This window comes from Debaryomyces hansenii (genome assembly GCF_000006445.2).
Source record: "Debaryomyces hansenii CBS767 chromosome G complete sequence".
NCBI classification, from domain to species: domain Eukaryota; kingdom Fungi; phylum Ascomycota; class Pichiomycetes; order Serinales; family Debaryomycetaceae; genus Debaryomyces; species Debaryomyces hansenii.
In genome coordinates this window covers 1,614,732-1,627,281 of record NC_006049.2, presented here as the reverse complement: position 1 = coordinate 1,627,281, position 12,550 = coordinate 1,614,732, and the positions used below count along the sequence as shown (strand labels likewise).

The following is a 12,550-nucleotide window of genomic DNA, read 5'->3' as shown; positions in this document are numbered from 1 at the left end:
ATGTAGTAGAAGAACTTAATCTTCAGCACTTCCATCTCTAGGTCTATAACTAATATTCTGATCGGCCAAATCACCAATAATATGAGGTGGTAATTTACCATTTATTTTGACAGCATATAATCCAGCGACAAATGAATCAATTCTGAGCCTCTCGCCCCCAGGACTTTTTGTTTCATCTCCTAATGCCACCAAACCTTCGAACGACGGTGATGTGCAATCTTGAACTTGATTATCTTCATTATCTTGGAAATGTAACACACTCTCACAGTTTGGACATCCAAAATCAACAAACTTTCTGAATGGTTGAATTATCCCACATAACATACATGCTCTTTCACTTCTTGCTGACATTTTAATCTATATGACTCTTGTTTAATCAATTATGTCACTTCTCTACTTAAACATTCATTTTGAAATTTGGACCAACTTTGATCACATGATGGATTTTTTTTAAAACTATTAGAACTGGAAGAGATTGAAGAACTTCACCACCTACCACTGAAAACCGGGAGGATGTTTATAAAGGCCAGGCTACCGTTAGGGTTACAGGCTTCAAGAAATTTCTATAAAAGAAATCAGGTTAGACATTTTTCGGTAGATCCCCATGCTATTATTTCTACATTGACTGATTCATTACAATCAGTACATGCCTATTCGGGTATCCCCTGGTGGGCCTTGATACCGGTAACTACATTTGCTTTAAGGTCGGTATGGACTTTACCATTGGCTATTATGCAAAGGAAGCGTATTCAGAAGCAGACAGAGTTGAGGCCGATAATAAGTGCTATGAATCCAGTATTGAAATTGAATCTTGCGAAGAAAGTGCAGTCAGCTAAACAAAAGGCAGAGAAGTCGTTGGGGAATATTCAGGGGGTGGGAACCAAGGACCAGAGTATAGAAAATGTTGTGAATTTGCAATCTCCCGTGGCAACTATGAAGTATGAAGAAATTCTTTTGCTTGCAACGAAAGAGACTAGAAAAAGACAAAAGGCATTATTCAAGAAACACGATGTTCAGTTGTGGAAGAACATTATTCTACCAGCATTCCAAATTCCGTTGTGGGTCTGTATGTCGTGGACAATGAGAGATTTGAGTGGTTGGTCATCTTGGGACAGTTTGGCAAACAAACCATTGGACTCCAGCTTATACACCGAAGGATTATTCTGGTTTACTGACCTTACTACTCTTGACCCCATGCATATTTTTCCTTTGATACTTGGTGTGATATCGTTATGTAATGTAGAGTGGACCTTTAAGACGTTGGAATTGCTGAGATTCACTAGAAAAAGGTTAGGAAGACCTACATTAACAGACTCGATGTCCAGTGTAGCGAGGATGTCCGTTGTATTCATGATGGCTATTTCGTTGAATGCTCCTGTTGCGTTGACTTTGTATTGGCTAAGCTCGCAGGTTTATTCCTTGATTCAAAATATAATCTTGGACTTGATGATTCCTATTAGTTTCACGCCTAATAAGAGATTTGGCTATAAGACTCTGTCAAAGAGCAATAAACCTGTATCGGTTGTCAATACCAACTAAAATAGGTACTTGTATATATAGACCGTATTAATAGAAATTAGTATAGCATAAATGCGCAACTAGTAAAAATTCACTTACATTTATCAAGTAATCTTTTCACTTAAATCATGTCACGAAATGTAGAGCACGTACTAGAGGCCAATGAGCTACTTTACGATAAGATAACAGAGTCCATATCTGATCAATCTGTTAAAAAATACAATAATGATAAGTTGACTTTGGCTGAACTCGACAAATGGAGAACAGATGAACTACCAAGCATATTACGTCAACGATTCGAAAAGAAAAGCAATTGCTGGCTAACTAAAGACGAATTGATATTGTTGATGGATTGGAAACTTGCAAAAGGTGTATTTAGGCCCTCTTTGCCTAAATTAATCAAATCAAACCCTCCGGATCAAGTGGAAGAAATAACAAAAGCAGGGTTTACTATGTTTCTTGATTATATTAAAGAGATCAAGAATGCTGAGGATTTTTGGAAAGATGATTCAGAAGAGAGAAGAAAGCAATATAAATCTAACATCAGATCGACATTCAAGAAAATCTGTGAGTTAAAAGGTGTTGGGCCTGCAACAGCAAGTTTAATTTTGTCTTTACTATGCAAAATTAATAAATATTTAGTTCCGCCATTTTTCAGCGATGAGAGTTTCATGTACTACGTTGTTGATCCAGTTAGGCCTGATACGAAAATAAAATACAGTGTAAAAGAATATGTTGATGAATTATTGGAATCATACTTTAACATTCTATTTGATTTCAAAAGCGACGACTTTCTTAACATGGATATTCTAGAAAAAGGTGGATGGAGCTTGAAGATGTATGATATTCACAGATTTGATACCTTGGCAGATTTAAAGGTTCCCTTTGAAGTTAACGATAGTAATTTAAATAAATTTATTTACAGTAGTAAGGACGATGAAAAGAAGATAAGTAAAGATACTGGGGAGGAGGATGTTGACCAGCCACTTCTTAAGAAACAGAAGAAGTAAAAGTGTTGAAATTATTTCTATATATCTATATAAATGAATAGACCTGCTTTCAAGTTTATATATCCATATGATCTCTTTCAAGATTTACTAGCATAAATTTTTCGTCGTTATATTTTAAACTCAAGTTATTAATCCTATCATCCACATGATTGAATATTTGTTCCAAATTTGAGCTTTTATTCAATCCTAAATGATCTAATATCTTATTGTTGATTTCATTTGATAGATACGATAAGCCTTTCGTATAATTAGAAAGCAAATTATCAACCTTAGGTAAATTCCTCAAAGATTCTTGACTATTAACAATAAACGCCGATGATATTTCTTGAATTGATCTTAATTTCTCGCCATCACTTTGATATTCCTCTTGTAATAATTTTCCATATTCATATGCCTTATTAAATAATTCCTGTTCACTTTCACTATTATTAAACTCGAATTCAAATTCGTAATTATTTAGATTTAATTTCACCTCAAGGTATTTTTTCAAGAGATAGACAAATTGAAATTTTTTGACTTCAAATATTATATCTTTGCCTTTATCAAGGGCAAATAGATCCGCATAATTCATAACTATAAACTTAAGTGCAAGATCAAATTGGTTCTTTAAAATGTAGTTTTTGATAATTTGTCTGTTTAGAGCGTGAGATTTCTTTAAGACTATCGAATCAGCTTCTTCATCTAAATTCTGCTTTGCGCTGACTTCAGTAGATAAACTATTTAAATCCGAGCTGAAAGAATTAAATGTTTCTAAATATCCTTCATGATTGAGATATCCTTTAATTAATTTGTTGACGAATTTAGAATCATCATCGATATTCAACAATGACTTTTCGATGTGATCTATTTCAATGTTGGAAGACTTTATGTTTTGAATTTTATCAAGTAAGGATAAGTACATAAACTTTTGATTTTCGTTACGAAATTCAGTAACGTAATTTTCAATATTGAATTTGAACTCCTTGAATCCTAGATTTGTCTTAATTTTTAAAGTTGTGGGATCAAATTTGGCATTTTTCTCTTTCAAATCTTGAACCTTAAAACCAACGATGGGGCAGATTGCACTGTTATCGTCTTGGTTATAGTCAGCAAATAAATTTACATGATCGTTTAACATTTGTTTGGATGCTAAGTCATCATTAGAAATTGTCTTCACCAAAACCCCATTCAATGTGAAGAATACAGATTTGTTAATGAAGTTGATTCCACAACCTATCACATCGGTTTTGTATGATTTCTTAGCTGGCGTTTCGTTGGTCATGTAAGTATCAAACGGAATTCCCATATCAATCTTACCATTATCATCATCTGCATTCTGTCTATTCAAAGATGATAATCTTCTATTCATGCTTAAGGCTGCATGTCTACTAGTTGCTTCTGAAATTTTAATGGAGTTATAAAATGACAGATCTTCAAAGTTAACTGCAAAACTTCCTCTAAATTCTCCGGGTTGACAGCAAATCATTTCTCGGACGTCTTCATTTAGCAGGGAATTAAGAAGAGAATTTTCGTCATTGATTAAAATATCATCCTTTACATTATCTAAATTCAAATAATCCTTTTCTGTCGACCCAGCTGATCCTGAGGTAGATTCGTAGTTCACACATTGCCTGGTAAAACCCATGCATATATTCATAACTATATTCGATGAAATCGAGGAGTCATTGGTTTGTAAAATAGGTAAGAAGTTTGTGGATTCCGTACATTCTTGATTCACTTCCATCTCATAATAAAATACTCCAATTGCAGGAGAAACCGGCTTATCACAAATAAAATTGTAGTATTTTTTCTTAGGGATTAATTCATTCACACTATCAATTGACAACAGATCATTAGTGGAGAGAGTTGATAACGAGATAGTTGAGTATCCATCATCACTGCTTATCTTCAAATTCAAATCATCTTGCAAATAACGCAAATAATTGTTAGGTACTAGCGGAGACCATGTTAACGGTAAAGGGTAGTTAAAGAATTGACCGTCACTAAACTTCACAAAGCTAGGTGGAACTCTATATTGATGGTAAGTATCAAATTTTGAAGTCAACAATAAGTGCCTCAAAGTGTTGTTGGGGAAATTGGTATAATCTTTGCTCAATCGTTTATTTGAAGAGAACAAAAAATTGGTTTCACCAACTGTTGATGAATCGAAAACAGATTTTCTTGATTTTGAAGTAGATTCGTATCCTGTATCATCGTTTCTATTATCAACATTATCATCATGCAATAATCTATGCTTAAACATTTCAAATAACTCAAAAAGATATGCGTCATCAATCGGGTTCTCCATGGGGTTTGATCCTAACACTCCAATAATGGACAATTTATACACTAATTTTTCTTTGATTAATTGGTTTACAATTGGATCCGATGAATATTGGTACTTGGGAATCTTTTTATCGTTGTACTTCTTAGAGTAACTAAAAGACTTCGTAGATATCACATTGGAAAGACTCAATTGTGGATCCTTGGAAGAAATTATTTTCTGTAGTTTAGAACCCAAGCATGTGCTTAGTAAATAGGGTGGTATTATATACGCTAAATCAGATGAATCCATCGTATATTTCTCGTTTTTAGTGGGACCTTTCAATATCTGTGTAAGGAGAAATGATTGAGAATATGTAATTCTCACTGAGATTGAAATTACTAAAATTTTCGTACGATTTTCAAAGGAAATATACGTACTACAAGTGGGGGACGGCGTGCTATGACGGATCATATAGTGAAGAAAGCACAAGAGTGCTTACCAAATATCCCATTAACAGTTATATCCCAAGGAGCAGAAGCGTTAGTGTTCTATACTGATGTCCATCCATATGCTAATGAACCATATTTACAAAACCGTGGAAAATACGTCATCAAATATAGACCATCCAAACCATATAGACACCCTAAGGTAGACAGCAGTATTACCAAATCTCGTACTGTGGGGGAAGTAAAGTTCATGTATAAGTTAAACAAGTTGAATATAAATTCCCCAAGAATAATTCTGGCAGATTACAATAACGGCATAATTTGGATGGAATACATAGGATACAGCTTACCTAATGGAGACGTGAGCTCTTTCAAGAACTGGTTATGGTATCTTGAAAGGAACAACCAAGATTGTACAAGCGAGTCTGTTGAGAAGATGTGCTTCAAGGTGGGGCAACTTATTGGAAAACTACACTTACACGAAATGATACACGGAGATTTGACTTCGTCGAATATATTATTGAATGATGATGAGCCAGTATTAATCGACTTTGGATTGTCATCATACTCGGGATTAGCAGAAGATAGAGCCGTTGATCTATATGTTTTAGAGAGAGCAATAACCAGTACGCATTCTGTATATGCTAAGGAGTATAACCAATGGTTGTTACAAGGATACGAGGATGTCCATAAGCATAAAGAATTTGGCAAACAGGGCCAAAAGAAATTAGTAGAAGTGTTGAAGAAATTAGACGACGTAAGATTAAGAGGAAGAAAGAGAAGCATGTTAGGTTGATATATAGTATATCATATAGACTTATTATACAATGGAGACTACTTGGGACTGTAGTTTAGGTGTAGTACTGTATTTTTGGCTAATTAGATGGTTTTTAGATTCATTTTCGATTTTGGATCGTTATCACACCATCTATTTCAATTATCCCGAATTATCACATTATGCTTTAAAGATTGGTAGTCTAATTGATTATCTCTTGACACAGTAGCCTATAGTACTAAGGTAGTAGATTCATATGATATATCCATATATATATATATATATCCTGCACATATGTTTTAAACTGGTCGTTATTGAAAAATGTAAAAGTTCTAGTTAAGAGGATTCATTACTTAAAGTAGCTACAATATGCTAAGAACAATCAATAGAGCAGCGTATGGAATTCGTCTAACACAAATGCCTGTGGCATCTCGAACCCTTCAATGGCACAGATTTTATACCAAAGATGTCAATAACGATCAAATATTTATCCATCCCATCGCTGACAGCAAATTTAAGGTATCGTTATCTCCAAAGGAAAATGCTTTACCCCTAGGCTACAGTAAAAACGAAAAGATTAGCACAACAAACTTTGATGATAATGACGAGTTTTTATCAGTACTCCACTCAAATATTGCCCTGAATGTCCACAACGACTTTGCTTTCATCGTTGAGGCAGGCACGTTTGCCAATTCGTATATGCCCATATATGACTTTAGGGAAATTCCAAGCTATAGCCGCGTTCCTGAGGTCGACAACATATTTGGATATGTCCATGTGAATGGAGACGGTAAAATTATTCCTGGTTCGTATGAGCCAAATAGCATGTATAGGTTGTGCAATGGTGCCGGTTTACCTCGTTTAAGTGACCATATCTACGATTTAGTCAGACAGAAGTGCGAGACAACCAATTAAGACTTCTAGCAATTGGTCGATGTGTATACACCATGAATTCAGCTGCTTCATTGCGGATCTTTTGTAGAGAAATGTAAATATGACAGAACAATATATCTGTAGCTCAAACATCACTTGCCAGGATTATTTAATTCTTTATATCTTTCGATTGTACCATATTCCATAGTATAAACAATACTATGATCACAATATGGTCCTATTTCCCTTCTATTCACTGTGCCATATTCATGTATCTCCAGTCTTCACATTTCCCTTGGCGACTTATCCTATTACCTTTCGTTATTTTCACTTCCATTGCACAAAGGACGTCTTCCTTCACATCATAGCTGTCCCAATGTCTACATCTGCTCCTGTGGTCAATAAACCAAAATGGCTGCGAAACGCAATTTCCGCTCCCTGACCTTGGTCTTTTCCACCCTAAGATCCCGCGAATCTATACCTATTTAGCGAATATCTCACTCACGATCTAGACTCGTCCCCTTCACGCACCCTTACCTCGCTAGGGTCCCTCGCAAGGCTGAATGACTTTATAATTCCCTGCAGTTATTATCCTAGTTGTGCGCCATCACTTATCTATTACGCTGGAACCTGTCACCAATAACTACGCGATCTATGCGAGACTTGGCAATTCGGGCAGATCCCCGCCAATGGTTTCGTCATTTCTCTTGTCGGATCATGCGCTTTACGTGTAATTTATTTTAGTTACATCGATTCAGAAATCATCCCGTCCTAGTGGTTCAGATGATCCTCCTCTGATCTTCATCGGAACTTGTCTTACCATTTTCTTTGGTCACATCCTGAAACCATCACCTATCCCATTCTCATTCTCGGTTTCATCCATTTCTATCATTCACGTTGCACTGGCTTCAATTGCGATCAAGTACATTCTCCTGTATTCGTACATACTGTAAAAAAAAGCGCTACGAGTCGCATAATAATAGCCCTATATCTCTCTCTTTTATTAGAATGACGCTTAAGAGCTAGGCCACTTTAGCCTGCAAACTCATACCTATTTACCCATTTTTAGTCTGTCAAAATCAGGTAATTAACAGATCCAACAATACTTCTACACTCATAAAGAGCTTTATCTATTGACTTCATTCTATATAAGATTATTACAGTTACGGGATATTATGTAAGAGTTAATAATTTTTACAACCTTCCCATTAATGCTGCGTATATAAATAGAGTGATGATCTCCCCAAATATTAGATTTCGCATTTTCTAGTATCTTTAGTAATCCCTGTTATAGGTTACAATTCGATATTATACACTGAAGAAAAACATGTTATACCTTATAATCGGTGGAGCCATTCGTGGACTCCAGTTCATTTGGACAATTATTAATTTAGGGCTCGCTGCTGGTCTTATAGCAGATTTGGACTATGGTTACAGTCGGGTGGTGTACTCGCTAGTAATCTCAGTCTTTACAATTATTTACTTAGTGGTAGTGATGTTGCCAATATGCTTCCGGTTGGCGTCTCCTTTGGTGATTTTGGTGTGTGAATGCATATTCATGATTTTCTGGTTGGCGTCATTTGCAGCAATGGCCAATGCGTTTGGTGATGTGGATTGTACGTACTTCAACCGGTATTATGACACCAATCGGTGGTGCCTGTTGGGTAAGGCCATGATTGCGTTTGGTTTGTTCAATTGGGTGTCGTTTTGCGTGTCGTTGATCTTGCTTATCATTTTCACCGTTATTCCGTTTGGATATCGTGATAATAACTTGATGGCACGCAATAGCTTTAAGATGGGAGCCATTTTCCCTGAGGTTGTTCCTTCTAAGGCCACGCAGGACGTGGAAAACCCCGTGGGTACCACTAGCAACGAGATGGCTCCTGAGGCTTCGGGTGAGTCCAAAGAGGTTGATAAGGTAGAATCGCCCGCTACTCCAATTGATGCTACATGAGATCGATCACGTGTATATGCGTTGCTCGTGAATTGCCTGTACTGTTCTTATCGTGCTTCTTGTTGCTAACTATATTGCTTATTGTAAGTACATGCGAAATAAACCTAATACATTAGTGGCTTGTAGTATCAGGGGAACAATTGCAGCGAGGCTTTTGAAGTCATCAAGTAGACTGAATTAACTCTCTACTGACAGAATATTAAACTGACGTCGCTACTAAGCTACGTAAACGTAGGCCTATTATATGTATTTTTTAGACTAATGCAGGTTATTATAGATCGCTATTGACAGATTTCAAAAGCGATCATTTACCTCCATACTGAACAGGGAATGAGTCACATTGGCCATCGCTAATTTTGATTGGGGTCTGGGCTGTCTTGCCGTCTCCGTGTTTATGTTCAGTGTCAAGACACCATGCGAAGTTCCCTCCATATCCGATCTTTCGTGTATCCTTATTGTATTGAAACTGGTTCTTTGTAGGATCAACTTGTTTGTTACAAGTGAATTGACCCTGTGAGTTCATGCCACAGTAACCCTTTGATGACCTAATCTTGTAACCACCAAACTCTTGCTGTGAGATCGCATAAGTTGCACAGGTCCCCGCTTCATACCATAAACCATTACTGATAAGACATCCTTTTTTCCCAGGGGACTCAAGATAACCCTTACGAGGTGACTTTGGTGGCTGGGGTCCAGGATTAAAACCATTCTTAGGAATAAACTGAATGTTCTCTTCTGGACAGTTCGAATTGATAATTGTGTCGATAGGAGAAAAGTTCTCCTCCTTCAATGAACCCTGCAAATAATGGTAGTACCACACTTCTTGTAAGGCCTTATATTTGTTGCACTTGAAATAAACAGCTTTCCCGAAGTACTTGGTCAATGCATCGTTAATTTGCTTCTTGGAGTACTTTTGAGTTAATGATGGCACGATTCCTTCAGCTGCTAAAAACTGGAAGGTGGGCAATTTCTCGTAGAGGTTCATGGTTATATTGTAGAAGTCATATACGTTTTTGTTCTTTACGTAGCGTTGATTGTCGTAGCATGTAGGTCTGATTGTTTTCACGCATGTAGCGTGCTTGTTGAATTCGTGAATCCATAACGATTCATCGTTACCGTTAAAGTTCTTCCAAAATTCGGACATCTTTCCATACAAAACCTTGTCACCGAATTGGTTCAATACAATGTCAGTAGCACTGCGGATATTCAAGCTGTCATCACAAAATTGTTCGTATGTCCCATCACAGTTGTCTGGCCACAACCCGTGCAAGGTAAACGATTCGTTTCCTCCGATTGGAGGATAATAGTCCCAAAATTGAGTCAGCAATAGGATTCCACCTGGAGATTCAAAACAACATGAATTATCTATAGGTGTCGAGTTGGTGCATGTTAAAGGAATATCTACTGGACAATTTGGTGCTCCGAAAACGATACCCTCAGAGCCTAAATTAATATATGAGCACGTACTTCCTTTAAGAAATATACATATGGAAATGGTCAATATGAGGGCCAACATTTTAAATATTTGCTGAATATTTCTAGTGGTCGAAAATGAATTATAAAAACTGGCTTCTTATCTGTACTTTTATATGATTATGATGATACATGTGGGCAGATAACAGATGAGATTGGTTATCGAACGACATCCATAATGAAATGAAATGGACCCTATTGTTATCCATTGGACCATTAACAAACGTTCAGTTTCAGTTGGAGAATATCTGAGCTACAGATATGATCTTTATTACCATCCGTTGAGGATACCTTTATTAGTATATAAAATTATATAAATCTACCTTTATCATTTTCTAACAAAACAAAAAAAAAAGTCATGAACATAAAAAACCCAATCATTTAGAGAATAAAAACCATACTGAATGTTGCATCCGAGGAGAACAGCGTTCCGTATATCTTATCATAAACCATATCATTAAATGCAGTTGATGCAATTAAAATTAAAATACATGTGAAACCAAGAACAAAAATAGAATTTTAAGCGGAATTGTAGGCCCTAGCAATAACTAAGAAACCATCAAAATCGGTTAAATCTGAACAAAAATGATTATTACAGGCAGATTTCGTAGCAAGATTGATACCAATCTAGTACTTGTAAATATCAGCCTTGAAAGGACCTTCCTTTGGAATACCTAAGTATTCAGCTTGAACGTCAGATAAGACGGTCAACTTAGCACCTAAGTGGTCCAAGTGACACTTAGCAACGGTTTCATCCAAAACCTTTGGTAATAAGTGGACACCGATGTCGAATTTGTCAGACTTACCGAATTCTGGGAACTTGGCGAGGAATTCTTTGTCTTCAGCCTTGAATAAAGCGATTTGGGCCAAAACTTGGTTGGAGAAAGAACAAGACATGACGAAAGATGAGTGACCGGTGGCACAACCTAAGTTAACTAATCTACCTTCAGCTAATAAGATAACGTGACGACCGTTCTTCATCAAGAATCTGTCGACTTGTGGCTTGATTTCAACAACAGATTCGGAGTTGGCCTTTAACCATGCGACATCGATTTCGATATCGAAGTGACCAATGTTACAGACAATAGCATCTTCTGGCATTTGTTCAAAGTGAACACCAGTGATAATGTCACGACAACCAGTGGTGGTGACGAAGATTTGACCAATAGAAGCAACTTCTTCTAATGGAGCAACTTGGTAACCAGAAACGGCAGCTTGTAAAGCGTTAATTGGATCAATTTCAGTAACAATAACTCTAGCACCCATACCTCTTAAAGCCATGGCACAACCCTTACCGACATCACCGAAACCAGCGACAACGGCAACCTTACCGGCAATCATAACATCGGTGGCTCTCTTAATACCATCGATCAAAGATTCACGACAACCGTATAAGTTATCGAACTTAGACTTGGTGACAGAGTCGTTAACGTTGATAGCTGGAACCTTTAAGGTACCTTCCTTCAACATCTTGTATAAGTGGTGGACACCGGTGGTGGTTTCTTCAGATAAACCGTAACAGTCGTCTAACATTTCTGGGTACTTCTTGTGGACTAAAGTGGTCAAGTCTCCACCATCATCCAAGATCAAGTTCAATTTCTTACCGTCCTTGAAAGCGAATAATTGTTGTTCAATACACCATTCGTATTCTTCGTCGGTTTCTCCCTTCCAGGCGAAAACTGGAACACCAGCAGCAGCAATAGCAGCAGCAGCGTGGTCTTGGGTAGAGAAAATGTTACATGATGACCAGGTAACTTCTGCTCCTAAAGCAACTAAGGTTTCGATCAAAACAGCAGTTTGAATGGTCATGTGTAAACAACCAGCAACTCTAGCACCCTTTAATGGTTGAGATGAACCGTATTTCTTTCTGATATCCATTAAACCTGGCATTTCATTTTCAGATAATTCAATATCTTTTCTACCGAAGGCAGCTAAGGAGATATCGGCAACTTTGTAATTGGAAGCTGGAGCAGACATTATTAACAATCAATTGAGTGTATTTTGTATTAATTCAATATTAATTTGTAAAAATCAAACTTCGTGAAAAGAAAAATGAACACGAAAACGTGAACGTATTTATACGTTTTTTTTACGACGAGATGGAAAATTTTTTTGGTGAGGCCCAAAAAAAAGCACATGCAAATTTTCACTAATTGGTATCGTAACAGATCTGTACTATTGTAGTTACAGAAGTACAGAATATTAAAAGCAGATTATTAGTACAGGTTCTAATACAAGGTATCATGCATTGTTAAA

General features: G+C 36.7%; 9 protein-coding genes across 9 annotated transcripts; 5 read left to right on the top strand and 4 right to left on the bottom strand. All coding sequences in view use genetic code 12, as the record gives it.

The window, feature by feature from the left end:
• Positions 1-15: 15 nt before the first annotated feature.
• On the bottom strand, positions 16-351 carry DEHA2G20086g (DEHA2G20086p; the record flags this gene model as incomplete). Its single annotated transcript, XM_002770630.1, has 1 exon — positions 16-351. One exon carries the CDS (start codon positions 349-351, stop codon positions 16-18), a length of 336 nt encoding a protein of 111 aa, XP_002770676.1.
• Positions 352-513: 162 nt separating this feature from the next.
• Positions 514-1,539, top strand: DEHA2G20064g (DEHA2G20064p; the record flags this gene model as incomplete). Its single annotated transcript, XM_002770629.1, has 1 exon — positions 514-1,539. The coding sequence occupies one exon, from the start codon at positions 514-516 to the stop codon at positions 1,537-1,539; it is 1,026 nt and encodes a 341-aa protein (XP_002770675.1).
• A 107-nt stretch (positions 1,540-1,646) lies between these two features.
• On the top strand, positions 1,647-2,528 carry DEHA2G20042g (DEHA2G20042p; the record flags this gene model as incomplete). Its single annotated transcript, XM_002770628.1, has 1 exon — positions 1,647-2,528. One exon carries the CDS (start codon positions 1,647-1,649, stop codon positions 2,526-2,528), a length of 882 nt encoding a protein of 293 aa, XP_002770674.1.
• Positions 2,529-2,583: 55 nt separating this feature from the next.
• DEHA2G20020g (DEHA2G20020p) lies at positions 2,584-5,082 on the bottom strand (the record flags this gene model as incomplete). Its single annotated transcript, XM_002770627.1, has 1 exon — positions 2,584-5,082. One exon carries the CDS (start codon positions 5,080-5,082, stop codon positions 2,584-2,586), a length of 2,499 nt encoding a protein of 832 aa, XP_002770673.1.
• A 150-nt stretch (positions 5,083-5,232) lies between these two features.
• On the top strand, positions 5,233-6,015 carry DEHA2G19998g (DEHA2G19998p; the record flags this gene model as incomplete). The annotated part of the gene is made up of 1 exon (XM_462413.1): positions 5,233-6,015. One exon carries the CDS (start codon positions 5,233-5,235, stop codon positions 6,013-6,015), a length of 783 nt encoding a protein of 260 aa, XP_462413.2.
• Positions 6,016-6,363: 348 nt separating this feature from the next.
• On the top strand, positions 6,364-6,909 carry DEHA2G19976g (DEHA2G19976p; the record flags this gene model as incomplete). The annotated part of the gene is made up of 1 exon (XM_462412.1): positions 6,364-6,909. The coding sequence occupies one exon, from the start codon at positions 6,364-6,366 to the stop codon at positions 6,907-6,909; it is 546 nt and encodes a 181-aa protein (XP_462412.2).
• Positions 6,910-8,194: 1,285 nt separating this feature from the next.
• On the top strand, positions 8,195-8,821 carry DEHA2G19954g (DEHA2G19954p; the record flags this gene model as incomplete). Its single annotated transcript, XM_462411.1, has 1 exon — positions 8,195-8,821. The coding sequence occupies one exon, from the start codon at positions 8,195-8,197 to the stop codon at positions 8,819-8,821; it is 627 nt and encodes a 208-aa protein (XP_462411.2).
• A 304-nt stretch (positions 8,822-9,125) lies between these two features.
• DEHA2G19932g (DEHA2G19932p) lies at positions 9,126-10,337 on the bottom strand (the record flags this gene model as incomplete). The annotated part of the gene is made up of 1 exon (XM_462410.1): positions 9,126-10,337. The coding sequence occupies one exon, from the start codon at positions 10,335-10,337 to the stop codon at positions 9,126-9,128; it is 1,212 nt and encodes a 403-aa protein (XP_462410.2).
• A 584-nt stretch (positions 10,338-10,921) lies between these two features.
• Positions 10,922-12,271, bottom strand: DEHA2G19910g (DEHA2G19910p; the record flags this gene model as incomplete). The annotated part of the gene is made up of 1 exon (XM_462409.1): positions 10,922-12,271. The coding sequence occupies one exon, from the start codon at positions 12,269-12,271 to the stop codon at positions 10,922-10,924; it is 1,350 nt and encodes a 449-aa protein (XP_462409.1).
• Positions 12,272-12,550: the final 279 nt, after the last annotated feature.